This window comes from Manis pentadactyla, chromosome 9, assembly GCF_030020395.1.
Source record: "Manis pentadactyla isolate mManPen7 chromosome 9, mManPen7.hap1, whole genome shotgun sequence".
In the NCBI taxonomy this organism is placed as follows: Eukaryota; Metazoa; Chordata; class Mammalia; order Pholidota; family Manidae; genus Manis; species Manis pentadactyla.
Genome location: NC_080027.1, coordinates 20782588 through 20798536, shown reverse-complemented (window position 1 = coordinate 20798536; position 15949 = coordinate 20782588). Strand labels below are relative to the sequence as shown.

The following is a 15949-nucleotide window of genomic DNA, read 5'->3' as shown; positions in this document are numbered from 1 at the left end:
ACATCATGCCACTCCCTTCTGGCCTGTAAGGTTTCTGCTGAGAAGTCTGTTGTTAGTATGATGGGTTTTCCTTTGTATGTGATATTATTTCTGCGTCTGGCTGCTTTTAACAGTCTGTCTTTATCCTTGATCTTTCCCATTTTAACTACTATGTGTCTTGGTGTTGTCTTTATGGGTCCCTTGTGTAGGGTGATCTGTGGATTTCCATGGCCTGAGAGACTATCTCCTTCCCCAGATTGGGGAAGTTTTCAGCAACTACCTCCTCAAAGACACCTTCTATCCCTTTTTCTCTCTCTTCTTCTTCTGGTAACCCTATAATGTGAATATTGTTCCGCTTGCATTGGTCACACAGTTCTCTCAATATTCTTTCATTTTTAGAGATCCTTTTTTCTCTCTGTGCCTCAGCTTCTTTGTATTCTTCTTCTCTAGTTTCTATTTCATTTATTGTGTCCTCCACTGTATCCAACCTGTTTTTAATAGCCCCCATCGTGTTTTTAATGATTGGATTTCTGACCTGAATTCATTCCTAAGTTCTTGGATGTCTTTCCTTACCTCCATTAGGATGTTGATTATTTTTATTTTGAACTCCCGTTCAGGAAGAGTCATGAGGTCCATATCATTAAAATGTTTCTCTGGAGTTGTATTAACAATTTTACTCTGGACAAGTTTCCTTTGGCATTTCATATTGTATATGGCGCCCTCTAGTGTCCAGAAGCTGTAGTCTCTATAGCTGTGGAGCCCCTGAAGCAATGTCAGGGTTCGCAGGGGTGCATTACTGGGGGGATGAAAGAGCTGTTCCCCGCCTCCTGGCTCCTGTGCCTATCTCCACTGCCTGAGCCAGTGGGCCTGGCACACAAGTACAAGTTTTTGTCCCAGAGCAGCAGGATATGAATCCCTGCTTTCCACAAGCAGCTGGATCCCAGTCTCCCAAGGAGCTCTTCCTGTGTTAACTTTCCAACCCGGTAGTCATGCGAGTCTCATGAAAGCACCATGAAATTTAGGTTTGTGCTCCCAGCGCAGATCTCTGGAGTTAGGTATTCAACAGTCTCAAGACTTCAACTCCCTCCCTGCTCCGTTTTTCTTTCTCCCGCTGGTCAGCTGGGGTGGGGGAGGGGCTTGGGTCCCATGGAGCCACAGCTCTGTTATGTTACCCCGTTGAGTGTGGTCTGCTCTTTTCTCCAGGTGTGTGCAGTCTGATGCCGTCCTCTTTCCTACTGCTCTCTCAGGATTAGTTGCGCCAATTAAATTTTCTAATTGTATCCAGTTTTAGGAGGAAGCCTCTGTCTCTCCTCTCACGCTGCCGTCTTCGATCTCAGTCAACTCAAATTTTTATCAACACAATAAAACAGATGTTGATAAATTTTCCTTCAAGTGTTAAATATTGTACCTTTTAGGGATTGTAGGCCATCAAATCTTACTTGCAACAACTTAGGATCACCCATGGATCTCAAAAGCAACCATCAGCCACAAATAAGTAAAAGGTATGTCCCATGTCCAGTAAAACTTCATGTGCCATAGTTTGTTGATCCTTGTCCAGAGTAGGTTAATTCATGGTCAGTTTGTACCTTAGGAAATTCACATCAATGAGGATGAATGAACTACCTCCACAAGCTACACCATGGAAAAATCTCACAAACCTAATGTTGAGTAAAATGAGCAAGGTAAAAAAGCATAAAGAGTGTATGATTTCACTACTCTATACTTCAAAAACTTACCCATGGACCCATCATACTGGACATCAATTAGAGATGGGTGTGGGGATGATTTCCAAGATACTAATAATGTTCTGTTTTTTGCCTGGCTCAGGTGAAGTGTATCTTTTCATTTCTGAAGACTTACTTGCAGTATGCTTTTTTTAAATGAAAATGTTCTATATGTATGTTAGATGCTAAAAGAGTTTCAAAAGCAAAGTACATTCACCATCAGACGGTAAACAAGTGCAGTATTTTGTTTTTCAAATCTAGAACTTCATTAAGCACCTTATGTGTTCATAATACATTTGTAAAATTAATATAATGCAAGTATTTCATAGAATATCTCAGTCCATAATCATTTATTTAAAGGGCTGACTTCCTCGCGGAACAACATCCTTATAAAAAGAGGCATCTGTAGTGTTTCCTTCATCTGTGAGGAAATAGTGTATTTTGTACCTGGTGTCATGCCAGGAACCCTGTCATAACACTCAGTGTTTCAGGGACAGCAAACTATTTTCTGAAGGATGTGATTTCAAGTAGAGAGCTGCCTGCATAGTATTGTCTTAGACTCACCAAGGGTCCTAGGAAACCCCTAGATATAGGTAATTTTTCTCACTCACTTGGATGCTTATATAAAATTTCCCTTATTGCCATTTTCAATTCCTTATGACCCCATTCATAATGAAAACAGAAATTCCCTGGGAGATACATTAGGTGCTCTAACATGTAATAATAATGTAGCTCTATAAGCTCAGGTCTAAATCATGGAGTTGGGTTGGGGTGTAGATTGAAGGGAAGTTAGCCTACGTGGTCTTGAGAAGTGGAACTGTTTAAGAAGCTCCAGCGAGGTCCTGATTGAGCAAATGTAACCCAAGGGGTCTTCACATCCCAGCAGATTAGGAAGCACCTGAGCAAAACATTAGTTTGACAGGAATGGAAGGAAGGACCCAGGATATTGGCTGGGAGCTCTACCACAACACTGATTCTAACTATATTAATTAATTAATACTGTGGTAGTGGTTGTGGTTGCCTTATTCTTAACTTTAATGGAAAAGCCTCCAAACACTTATTTTATGATAAGTAATACAATCTATTACAATATAATGTAGGATTTTGTTACATACCTCTTTTCAAGCCATAGATGTTCAAGTTTTATGTATATTTTGTTAAGTACTGTCTTTAAAAATTACAAACGAGCATCACATTTTCTAGTATGCTAGGCCTGTACCTATGCAGGATCATGTGGATGGCCTCGTTTACTCTGCTGCTATGGGGAATTACATGGTTAGATTTTCTCAAAATTTCTGCACATTCCTAGGATAATTTATGCTTGGTCTTATTTTTAAAACATATTGTGTTCTGCTAAACTTTATTTATTAATATTTTACCTGGAGACTTGTTTATATTTATGAGTTTGGCATATAGTTTTCTATCTTACATATTCTTTGACTAGTTTTGAGATCAAAGTACATTGTTCCATAAAATAAATTGAAGAAGTCATAGTGTATGAAATTTGCCAGACATCATCTTGTTTTATTATGCTGAAGAAAGGCACTCAATTTTAAATACGTTTGATGTATCAGACTTTAAAATAGAGATGGTAAGTGTTTTTCTTTTCAGGTGTTAAAAACTGTGGTGCTCTTGTAACCTTCCTTTAACCATTTCTACTGCTCTAGTTCATGTCTGTTTTGCCACCTTTAAGATACCTTCTGTATCAAAAAAACATGATTATGTTTCTTAACTTGTTCTATTTTAAGAAGCATTGCAGGAATTCCAGAAAAAGTAAATTAGTGAATACAAAATAACTTGAATGAAATCAGCTTTTTGATATCAGATAGAGTCAGACTCACACTTCTGCTCATTCACAATGGTTAGAGGTCCATTCAGAAATGCATTCCAGAGTACTGAAGAATATAGTAGGATTTTGTTCATATGCCTTTCAAAGTATGGGGGTGGAGATATGGATAAACTACCTAAAAATATCTTAAAAACAACAAACATCAAAGAAAAATGCATTTCCTAGAAGAAGAAGCTATAGAAATACTGGTGTTACGAAATATAAATGTATTAGAAAAAAGTATAATGAAATGATATATGTAAGTACAATAAATTCCTCTAAAAGGACAAAGATTATCAGAGTGAGCCAGAATAAAATCTCAAGTGTGTTATATTTTTTGCACAGGTTTTACCAAAATAAAGTGATGTGAAACATTGGGATAAAGGAACTCATTTTATAGAACCTTGCCTTTACTATACCAGTTGCCTGAATTTCACTTCCTCCCAGTACAGCCCTCCCCTTCACCTCTTTTAGTGTCACCCTATCACTGAAGGACTCCTCTGTAGAAGATTTTTGAGGAGAAGTCTAACTGTCCTCATGTAGCCCCTCCATTGTGTCTTTCTCCATAGCCCTTAACCCTGCAACTTACAGATTCTTCTTTTTGTTTCCTTTGTTACCCCTCCCCGACCAAAGAATGACACTTTTAGCACACAGTCCTTGTTATTCCTCAAACTGCAGGGTCTTTGCACTGGTGCTCCCTGTCTGAAACTTTCCTACCATGTGCTGCATTACTAGCTCATCCTTCCTAAAATCTTTAGTCAGATGCCTATTTTTCACTGCCACTACCTAGGGCATAAAATTTCTGATTGCTTTTCACGCCCCTCCTGCACAGCCCCCATGCACTAAGATGTTTTACATTTCCTTTATTTTTTATAGAACTTTCAAATTTTAGTATGTTGTATCAGTAATTTTTGTTTTTTTCTGTTTCTACCTGCTGAAAATTTACAATCTAAAATACTGTAATACAGCTAGACTTCATATCAATATTTGAGACTTTCTTTAAAATTAGTAATTAAAAGATAAAAATAAATCTTTTAGCTTGAACATTAAAAACATAATCATAAATGTTCCTAGTCAGCAGGAAATAAAAAATTTAACTTTAAATTTTTTAATGTGCCACTATTTTCACACTAAGTACTAAAATGAATCAATTTGCGGATGATATACATTGTCTATTTTTCAAAAAGTTATAATTAAACTGTTTTAGTTTGTCAGTTTCCTTCTCTTCTTGGACATTTTCCAGTAAAGATCATGAATAAAGGTTATATAGGCTCTGAAGCAACATCCAGCATATGGGGCTGTTTCTCCCAGAGCCAGGATTCATGAGTGCAAGAATCAAGGGGTAGAAATGGTAGTGGCACCTCTCACTGTTACTCCTAGGGACCCACTCAAAATTTTGCTCCCTATTCCCACAACCTTAAAGGGGCAAAGATTAAAAGAGGCAAACAAAAATATTTTAAAAAGAAATTAGTTCATAAGAAAGGTTATGACTAAAATTTCATAAAATACCATTTACATTGTGATATTAGCCTTTGATAAAGGCCATGTTTCATTATAGGCATTGACAGGAGCCTCATCACTAGCTTCCCCCAGAACTGTTCATCAGATGATAAATAGATCTTTGGAGGCATCACAATGAAAATGTGCTGCAGGCCCCTGCTTTGCTCTGGCAGCACCTCATCCACACACAGAGCCATGCGTGTGCAATGGGACTGACTCTTTTAGTGCGTTTGTTTTGTATTATTTTATTTTATTAAATATAAAAGGAGAGCAGAAAAGCCATGTAGGCATGAAATGAGGATTGGATACTGACTATGCAGTATAATGATGATTATGTAAATCTACAGACACACATATAAGCATTCTATGCACAAAAGAAAACAATTGGGAGAAATTCATCAAAATGTTTTAAGTTTTGAATTGTTTTTATTGTGTTCTTTGAATTTTTTTATATTCTAGTTTTCTTTTAATGAACATATTTACTCCTATAATAGCATCACCCATTTAGCTATAAAAACATGTCATTGTAAAAAGTGTATCATTCCATTACCAAACCTTTCTGTCATAGAGTAAGGAGATATTTCTCCAGAAATAGCTTCTTCACCTTCCCAGTCAAAATATTAGGGCCTCATAAAGGAGGACCAAGCCACCAGGCCCTCCCTCCACTGTGTGGCCTCTAAGGGAAAGGCAACCAGTTCCTGGAAACCTCACAGAGCTGCAATTAGTCCTTGAACCTGTGTCCTTGGAAACATGCCACGCAAACAGACCAAAAACTCCTTCTTGGGAATTGGTCCCCACAGAAGACTGAATGTTTCATGTACCCCCAAAACATGAGGGACCCTGGAATTACCAGCGTGAGAGGCAAGGCCACTCGGCTCTCCTTATGATCACAGGAGCTCCCTGAGGTTCTTTTGGATCAAATTTTCCATTTGACCAGGACCTGAATAAAAGTTCTAAGTTGATTTCTTATGTCCTTTGCCTCAGAATAAAGGGTAAAAAGTGAATAATGCATTATTCAACACAAATAAAAGGGAAAATGAATGCAGTAACATTTAAGCAGCAGTTTTCTCAAGGAAAACAAATGTTAAACTACAGAAATTTTTGACTCAAATGGTTTTCAAGTTTAATTCATGAGTAACATGTGACGTCGACAAATTTCTGGAATGACATTATTGGAATAAGGATTTTTCTCCCACTAACTCTGGCTCACAGTAAGTATTATTCTCAAGACTAGAGGGTTTCAGTTAAGATCAAATAAAACGGGGACATTATAAGAAGACTATGCATATCCGTATAATTTAGACCTTATCTGCAGTAACTCCAGGAATTGTAAATGAGAAAGAGAGAGTTGATGGAAACAGGGTCTACAAGTAATGTGCATATATTAGAAATATAGTATTTGTAATAAATTTGATTTTGAATGGTCAAGTTAGGAAAACATCTTATTCTTTGAAATTAATATTAATATGTGGTCCATAGTTTTAACACACTCTAGTAAAGTCACCTAGCTTGAAATTTCTTTGTCATGTATAGTGGAAACAAAGTGATGATGAATAATGCCCTAAAATTCTTTTTCTATCATTGTTCATTATATTTATAGCATATTTTATCACATTTGCTGAAATTAAATGTAAACAAGAATACAGTATTATGAAAATACTTTCTGGAGTCGGTCTATCTTGGTAGATCCATGGCCAGCATTTAACAGCTCTGACTCTGGATTAGTTGCTTAAACTGGACCCTTTTTCTCATCTAAACAATGAGACTAATGGTGGTTACATATGGCATAATGTTCTCATGTGGACTAAATATATTACTAAAAGAAACATTTACAGCAGTGTTGGTCTTATTCTAATTATGCCATAGTTAGTTATTATTTAGTCATATCTAAATATCAGTTTATACCCATTCCTATATCTGGCTGTGAAACTAACATTTTTTTCAGTTTTATTCTCTACACCTCTCATTATCTTCGTTTCTTAAAACAGGACACTAAAGTAAATGTGTGATTTTGTTCATACAGACACAAGGCTTTCTGAAGTCCCTGCTACGAACTATCAACACTGACTTCTCAGCAGTTCAGAGCAGTTACCATTATGGGCAGAAGGAATACCACGCAGGTGGCAGACTTCATCCTTCTGGGGCTGACGGATTCCCCGGAGATCCAGCTGGTCCTCTTTCTGCTGTTCCTGCTGATGTACCTGATCACAGTGCTGGGGAACGCAGGCATGGTGCTGGTGATCTGCCTGGACGTCAGGCTTCACACCCCCATGTACTTTTTCCTCAGTCACCTGAGCTTTCTCGACCTCATTTACTCAACCGTCATCACACCTAAAACCTTAGAGAACTTACTGGCTTCCACCAAGTGTATTTCCTACATGAGCTGCTTCACCCAGATGTACTTTTTTGTCTTCTTGGTTGCCACAGAATGTATTCTTCTCTCCTCAATGGCCTATGATCGCTACGTAGCCATCTGCAACCCCCTCCACTACCCTGTCATTATGTCCACAAGGCTCTGCTGCTCCCTCATCTTGGGGTCCTACCTCATTGGATTTATGGATTCCATTGTCAATGTGCTTTTCATGAGCAGCTTGCATTTCTGTGATTCCAATGTAATCCATCACTTTTTCTGTGATGTATCCCCGATTTTAGCCCTATCTTGCACCGACACACATGGGGTTGAAATCATGATATTTATTTTTGCTGGTTCCACTCTAATGGTGTCTCTGATCACAATATCTGCATCCTATGTGTCCATTCTGTCTACCATCCTGAAAATTACTTCCACTTCAGGGAAGCGGAAAGCCTTCTCTACTTGTGCCTCCCATCTCCTAGGAGTCACCATATTTTATGGCACTACAATGTTCACTTACTTAAAACCAAGTAAATCCTACTCTTTGGGAAAGGATCAAGTAGCTTCTGTGTTTTACACAATCATGATCCCCATGCTGAATCCACTCATTTATAGTCTTAGGAACAAAGAAGTGAAAAATGCCCTCTTTAGAATCATGCAGAAGAGAGAGGACTCTAGGCAATTAAAGTAACAATGATGTTAAACTTCTAAGATATTATTTTCTTCTCTTTGGTGTATTTACTTGTTCTCTTTCCAGAATTGATTGAATCCTATAATTTGTTTGTTTTTTGTAGAATTATCCTCTGCTTTACCAAATATGATCTTGGTCATTTCTAGGAATACGTCTTTACAAACTTACATTGTAATTGGAATCCATTAATTGTGTGCTAAAAATATTGTCTAAGTATATTTGTTTTTAAAGGCAACTGATGCTCAAAGTAAGTAAATACAATCGGCATCTTTTAAACAATATCATACAACATCTCACACATACTCTAACTCAGAGATTTTATTAAGGAAAAGTGCTTCATTTTTGGAAAAATAATAACAGTTTCAGAAATTGTTTCATTTATTATACAGAGAAGAAATAGCACAGTTATGAGAAGCACTTCTGTGGATCCAAACATTCCAGAAGTTAGATTCCTGATCTGCTACCCTTTTAGCTGTATAACCTCTAATAACTCCTGAAATTTAAGCCTACTTTTTATCCACTGGACAAATTAAATAGTAATTCCAGGTCCACAGTGTTATTTTAAAGATAACATCAGGTAGTGAATGTTTTTTAAGGTGATACTGATAAATACTGGCCACAATCATTAGCAGACACATTTCTGCAAAATTTTAATGCACAGGAATTTTTCTTAAGGTATATTCACTTGTTTTTGTAAATTCCTTTTGACATTGGGACGTGACCAAGATTAATTTGAAGACAAATGCACAATAGCTAAGGAAAATGTAGCCCTTTATAATTTTGCATTTAGAATGGTATGTGTTTGCCCTGGAGAGATGTGTTAAATACTGAAACAATCAAGAATTAGACAGACATGCCTTCACAGTTACTAGTGGTTTAGTATATGTTTTTCTAGATCTACAATGATGTGTGTATGTGCATGTCCTACAAATATGAGGAATATTTCTTTCATTTTCTATGTACGTTTTTGCAGCTTTTTTCATACATTTACAAGTTGCACCTTTGATAATTTTGTTGTTGAATCCTGAGATGAATGTGTTCTTGGTACAGTGGAAACATCAGTATCCATCTTGCCATGCTTTGGACCTGAAATGCTGCAAACTCATCAACTTAGACGTCTCTTAAGCAGAAACACCTCTTTGGTGGTTACAGGCTGAAGATTTTACAACCTTATTTTTCTGCTGTGTCAACAGGCTTCAGTAAACTGCTTTTATTGAATTTCTGTGTATGTTTAAAAATCAATGCATTTGTCCTGATTTCTAAGGATTTGTGGTGGCCATTACAAAATAAATACTTGAAAATTGTGCTTGATTCATTTGTTTTAAAAATTTTAACACAGACAACTTGTAAATCTAAGACTTAACAGTGAATTCAGATTTTTTGCAACCTGTAAACTTTAGTCAGGTATAGTGCTAAAATTTCTCTTAAAATTTTCCTCTACACAAACTGGAATTGTAGTTTTAATCTTCTTTGCTTTTTAAATTTGTTGAAAACATATTTTCCATTTTCTAAGTCTGTGGATTTTGTTTGTTTGTTTCATCTTTTGTAACCAGATAGATTTCTTCAATCCCTGAAGGAATAAAATCTTACTTTTAATATTTTATATGGTTTTCATTGTGAAACTATATTTGACTATTCTTTAAATACTTATTGAATGTTTAAAAAAAACTGTCAGAACTGTCAACAGTCATATCTCTGAAAACTGAATTAAATTCTTCCAGTTCCTATGTTTTAAAATTTCCTTGATCATATGTCAATGCCATTTAAAAATATTATGACTTATTTTCCCTTTGGTATCTACATTGTGTAGACTCTACATACATAGCTACTACCATTCGTATTGTCTGAAATTTAAGGTTTGTATCTGATCAATATTTATTGTCTAATAATAAGGCTTTTTGGCTCATATCTTCCAATATACATATTGTATCATTTTAATTTTATGTCAATCAAATTTTAGGTTTAGTAAGACAATGCAAATAAAATTAAGTTATACTTACATAAAAATTAATGAATATACTTCATAGTATAATTTAGAAAGCATTTACATAATGTTATTAGATATGTTATATAATCTAGGGACACTATGAAAGATGTCAATGACTTGCTTTTGGCCTGTAATTTCCCCATTATACTAGTGAGTGTAATATTTCATGTAAGATGTAGTGTGAAGTAATTTAGAATATATACTTCTTGATTATGGTACAAAGCCAAAATGCTGTTTCATATAGATATGAAAACAAATTAAGACTAAAATAGAGCATGGCAAAAATATGAACAGCCATGTTTATTTGCAAACAATTGATACATACGGTAATGCCATATTTTGTAGGGTGCATACCAAGTGCCAGGCAATATACAAAGGGCTTTAGATATATCATAAACATAGTTTTTTTTTAATTTTAATTTTTTTTAATTTTGGTATCATTAATCTACAAATAAATGAAGGACATTATGTTTACTAGGCTCCCCCCTTCACCAAGTACCCCCCACAAACCCCTTCACAGTCACTGTCCATCAGTGAAGTAAGATGCTGCAAAATCACTACTTGTCTTCTCTGGGTTGCACAGCCCTCCCCATGCCCCACCCCCATACTATACATGTTAACCATAATGCCCCTTTCTTTTGCTCTGCACTTATCTCTCCCTTCCCACCCGTCCTCCCCAGTCCCTTTCCCTTTGGTAACTATTAGTCCATTCTTGGTTCTGTGATTCTGCTGCTGTTTTGTTCCTTCAGTTTTCCTTTGTTATACTCCACAGATGAGTGAAATTATTTGGTATTTGTCTTTGTCCACCTGGCTTATTTCACTGAGCATAATATGTTCTAGCTCCATTCATGTTTTTGCGACCGGTAGGATCTGTTTTTTTCTTATGGCTAAGTAATATTCCATTGTGTATATGCACCACATCTTCTTTATCCATTCATCTACTGATGGACACTCAGGTTGCTTCCATTTCTTGGCTATTGTAAATAGTGCTGCGATAAACATAGGGTTGCATCTGTCTTTTTCAACCTGGCGTGCTGCATCCTTAAGGTAAATTCCTAGAAGTGGAATTCCTGGGTCAAGTAGTAAGTCTATTAAGTCTATTTTTAGCGTTTTGAGGAACCTCCATACAGCTTTCCACAATGGTTGAACTAATTTACATTCCCACCAGCAGTGTAGGAGGGTTTCCCTTTCTCCGCAACCTTGCCAACATTTGTTGTTGTTTGTCTTTTGGATGGTAGCCATCCTTCCTGGTATGAAGTGGTATCTCATTGTGGTTTTAATTTGCATTTCTCTGAGGACAAGCGATGTGGGGCATCTTTTCATGTGTCTGTTGGACATCTGAATTTCTTCTTTAGAGAATTCTCTAGTCAGCTCCTCTGCCCATTTTTTTTTTTTAGATAATTATTTTTTTTATTGAAGGGTAGTTGACACACAGTATTACATTACATTAGTTACAGGGGTACAACATAGTGATTCAACATTTATATATATGACAATTCTAGGTACCAGCTATGAACATACCAAGCTGTTACAATATCTTGACTATATTCATTACATCCCAGTTACTTATTATTTTACCATTGGAAGTGTGTACTTTTTTTTTGTTGCTGTTTGCTTGTGAGGGCATCTCTCATATTTATTGATCAAATGGTTGTTAACAACAATAGAATTCTGTATAGGGGAGTCAAGGCCCAATGCACAATCATTAATCCACACCAAGCCTAATTTTTGTCAGTCTCCAATCTTCTGAGGCATAACAAACAAGTTATTACATGGAGAACAAATTCTTACATAGTGAATAAGTTACATAGTGAACAGTACAAGGGCAGTCATCACAGAAACTTTCGGTTTTGCTCATGCATTATGAACTATAAACAGTCAGTTCCAATATGAATACTCATTTGGTTTTTATACTTGATTTATATGTGGATACCACATTTCTCTCTTTATTATTATTATTTTTAATAAAATGCTGAGGTGGTAGGTAGATACAAGATAAAGGTAGAAAACATAGTTTAGTGTTGTAAGAGAGCAAATGTAGATGATCAGGTGTGTGCCTGTAGACTATGTGTTAATCCAAGCTAGACCAGGGCAATAAAACATCCACGTATGCAGAAGATTTCTCTCAGAACAGGGGGGGTGAGGTTCTAAGCCTCACCTCTGTTGATCCCCAATTTCTCACCTGATGACCCCCCTGCGACTGTGCCTGTCTTAGGTTGTTCCTCCCTTGAGGAATCTTACCCGTCTCTGGCTAACCAGTCATCTTCCAGGGCCATACAGGGAAATGTTAAGTTGGTAAGTGAGAGAGAAGCCTTATTGTTTGAAATGGTTAGCTTTTTACATCTTTGCATATTTATGCCCTGTAGCTTCTATGCCCAGCATTTGTCTTGAGGTATCTTTACCACTTGGAAGAATTATGATACTCAGTAAATTTGATATGAGGCACAAATTCTATTTAAGTGTTGTAATTAGGAAGGAAGAAGAAAAGCTATAGAAGTAGCAGGCGGCAGAAAACATGGGAAGATTATTTCTTTGACATACCTTCTTGTAGAGTAACTTCAGCATGGATAGGTTTTAAGCTACTACTTAAATTGCACACACACATTAACATAATAGGAGTATAGTTACATAACCAAAGCATACCTGTAATTACCAGCCATCTCCAGTGAAACCAAGAAAACCAGTTAGGCACCTTAGGCATTTGTGAAAACTTATCTATGACATGGTGGATATTGTCCAACTGAACTTGAACAGTCTGAGAGAAATCAGACAAATTAAAACAACCCATTCCTGGGGACTGTTCACATCCCATATGTTCTTTTAACAGTAAATACTCTGTAGTTGTAAGATTTTGGAGCGCTACAGTTTGCACTTCTCCTAATTCTTGGTTGAGTTGCAACAGTATAGATCCAGTCAAATTTGTTGTTTTACTGTATGCACAGGCCAGCTTAGATATCTCCTTCATTCCCATGGCAAGTCCAGGAACTGGTGAGATGAGTGCATCTACAGCTGTAGCAGTGCGTGGATCTTTGTTGGGGTTTTTTGTTGATCATCTTCTGGCATGAGTCTTCCAGAGAGTGCTGATGTTGGAAGATTTTTTCATATTGTATCTTAGTTCATTTTCGGAGTAGCCAAATTAGGCTTTCATTCTCTGTATAAACAAAAACAGACACTTTGCCTAAACTTTTCTATGCCCTTTATTATCATTGTGTAGAACTCACTGGAGGTCACCAGACAGGAACTGCTTTTTTTTTTTATCATTAATCTACACTTACATGACGAATATTTTGTTTACTAGGCTCTCCTCTATACCAGGTCCCCCCTATATACCCCTTTACAGTCACTGTCCATCAGCGTAGCAAAATGTTGTAGAATCACTACTTGTCTTCTCTGTGTTGTACAGCCCTCCCCTTTCTCTTTCAACCCCCCAATGCATGCTAATCTTAATACCCCCCATTTTCTTCCCCCCGTTATCCCTCCCTACCCACCCATCCTCCCCAGTCCCTTTCCCTTTGGTACCTGTTAGTCCATTCTTGAGTTCTATGATTGTGCTGCTGTTTTGTTCCTTCAGTTTTTCCTTTGTTCTTATACTCCACAGATGAGTGAAATCATTTGGTATTTCTCTTTCTCCACTTGGCTTGTTTCACTGAGCATCATACCCTCCAGCTCCATCCATGTTGCTGCAAATGGTTGGATTTTCCCTTTTCTTATGGCTGATTACTATTCCATTGTTTTTATGTACCACATCTTCTTTATCCATTCATCTATCGATGGACATTTAGGATGCTTCCAATTCTTGGCAATTGTAAATAGTGCTGTGATAAACATAGGGGTGCATTGGTCTTTCTCATACTTGATTGCTGCACTCTTAGGGTAAATTCCTAGGAGTGCAATTCCGGGGTCAAATGGTAGGTCTGTTTTGAGCATTTTGATGTACCTCCATACTGCTTTCCACAATGGTTGAACTAATTTACATTCCCACCAGCAGTGTAGGAGGGTTCCCTTTTCTCCACAGCCTCGCCAACATTTGTTGTTTTTTGTCTTTTGGTTGCCAGCCATTCTTACTTGTGTGAGGTGATACCTCATTGTAGTTTTAATTTGCATTTCTCTGATAATTAGCAATGTGGAGCATCTTTTCATGTGTCTGTTGGCCATCTGTATTTCTTTTTAGGAGAACCGTCATTTCAGTTCCTCTGCCCAATTTTTAATTGGGTTATTTGTTTTCTCTCCATTGAGGCGTGTGAGCTCTTTTATATTCTGGATGTCAAGCCTTTATAGGATCTGTCATTTTCAAATATATTCTCCCATACTGTAGGGTTCCTTTTTGTTCTATTGATGGTGTCTTTTGCTGTACAGAAGCTTTTCAGCTTAATATAGTCCCACTTGTTCATTTTTGCTGTTGTTTTCCTTGCCCAGGGAGGTATGTTCAAAAGAGGTCACTCATGTTTATGTCTAAGAGGTTTTTGCCTATGTTTTCTTCCAAGAGTTTAATGGTTTCATGACTTACATTCAGGTCTTTGATCCATTTTGAGTTTACTTTTGTATATGGGGTTAGACAATGGTCCAGTTTCATTCTCCTACATGTAGCTGTCCAGTTTTGCCAGCACCATCTGTTGAAGAGACTGTCATTTCGCCATTGTATGTCCATGGCTCCTTATCAAATAATAATTGACCATATATGTCTGGGTTAATGTCTGGATGGTCTAGTCTGTTCCATTGGTCTGTGACTCTGTTCTTGTGCCAGTAACAAATTGTCTTGATTACTATGGCTTTATAATAGAGCTTGAAGTTGGGGAGTGAGATCCCCCCTACTTTATTCTTTCTCAGGATTGCTTTGGCTTTTCGGTGTCTTTGGTGTTTCCATATGAATTTTTGAATTATTTGTTCCAGTTCACTGAAGAATGTTCCTGGTAGATTCATAGGGATTGTATCTAATCTATATATTGCTTTGGGCAGGATGGTCATTTTGATGATATTAATTCTTCCTTTCCGCGAGCATGGGATGAGTTTCCATCTGTTAGTGTCCCCTTTAATTTCTCTTAAGAGTGACTTGTAGTTTTCAGAGTATAAATCTTTCACTTCTTTGGTTAGGTTTATTCCTAGGTTTTTTTACTTTTTTGATGCAATTGTGAATGGAGTTGTTTTCCTGATTTCCTGATTTCTCTTTCTATTGGTTCATTGTTAGTGTATAGGAAGGCACCGATTTCTGTGTGTTGATTTTGTATCCTGCAAATTTGCTGTAATCCGATATCTGTTCTAGTAGTTTTGGGGTGGAGTCTTTAGGGTTTTTTATGTACAGTATCATGTCATCTGCAAACAGTGACAGATTAACTTCTTCTTTACCAATCTGGATTCCTTGTATTTTTTTGTTTTGTCTGATTGTCATGGCTAGGACCTCCAGTACTATGCTAAATAACAGTGGAGAGAGTGGCCATCCCTGTCTAGTTCCCGATCTCAGAGGAAAAACTTTCAGTTTCTCGCTGTTCAATATAATGTTGGCTGTGGGATTTTCATAGATGTCCTTTATTATGTTGAGGTACTTGCCCTCTATTCCCATTTTGCTGAGAGTTTTTATCATGAATGGATGTTGAACTTTGTCAAATGCTTTTTCAGCATCTATGGAGATGATCATGTGGTTTCTGTCTTTCTTTCTGTTGATGTGGTGGATGATGTTGATGGATTTCCGAACGTTGTGCCATCTTTGCATCCCTGGTGTGAATCCCACTAGGTCATGGTGTACGATTCTTTTGATGTATTTTTGAATTCGGTTTGCTAATATTTTGTTGAGTATTTTTGCATATACATTCATCAGGGATTTTGTTTTGTAGTTTTCTTTTTTGGTTGGGTTTTTGCCTGGTTTTGCATTAGGGTGACGTTAGCTTCATAG

General features: G+C 37.0%; 1 protein-coding gene across 1 annotated transcript; it reads left to right on the top strand.

The window, feature by feature from the left end:
• Positions 1-7127: 7127 nt before the first annotated feature.
• On the top strand, positions 7128-15949 carry LOC130684839 (olfactory receptor 8H1-like). Its single transcript, XM_057507084.1, has 2 exons — positions 7128-8071; positions 15931-15949. Exons 1-2 carry the CDS (start codon positions 7128-7130, stop codon positions 15947-15949), a joined length of 963 nt encoding a protein of 320 aa, XP_057363067.1.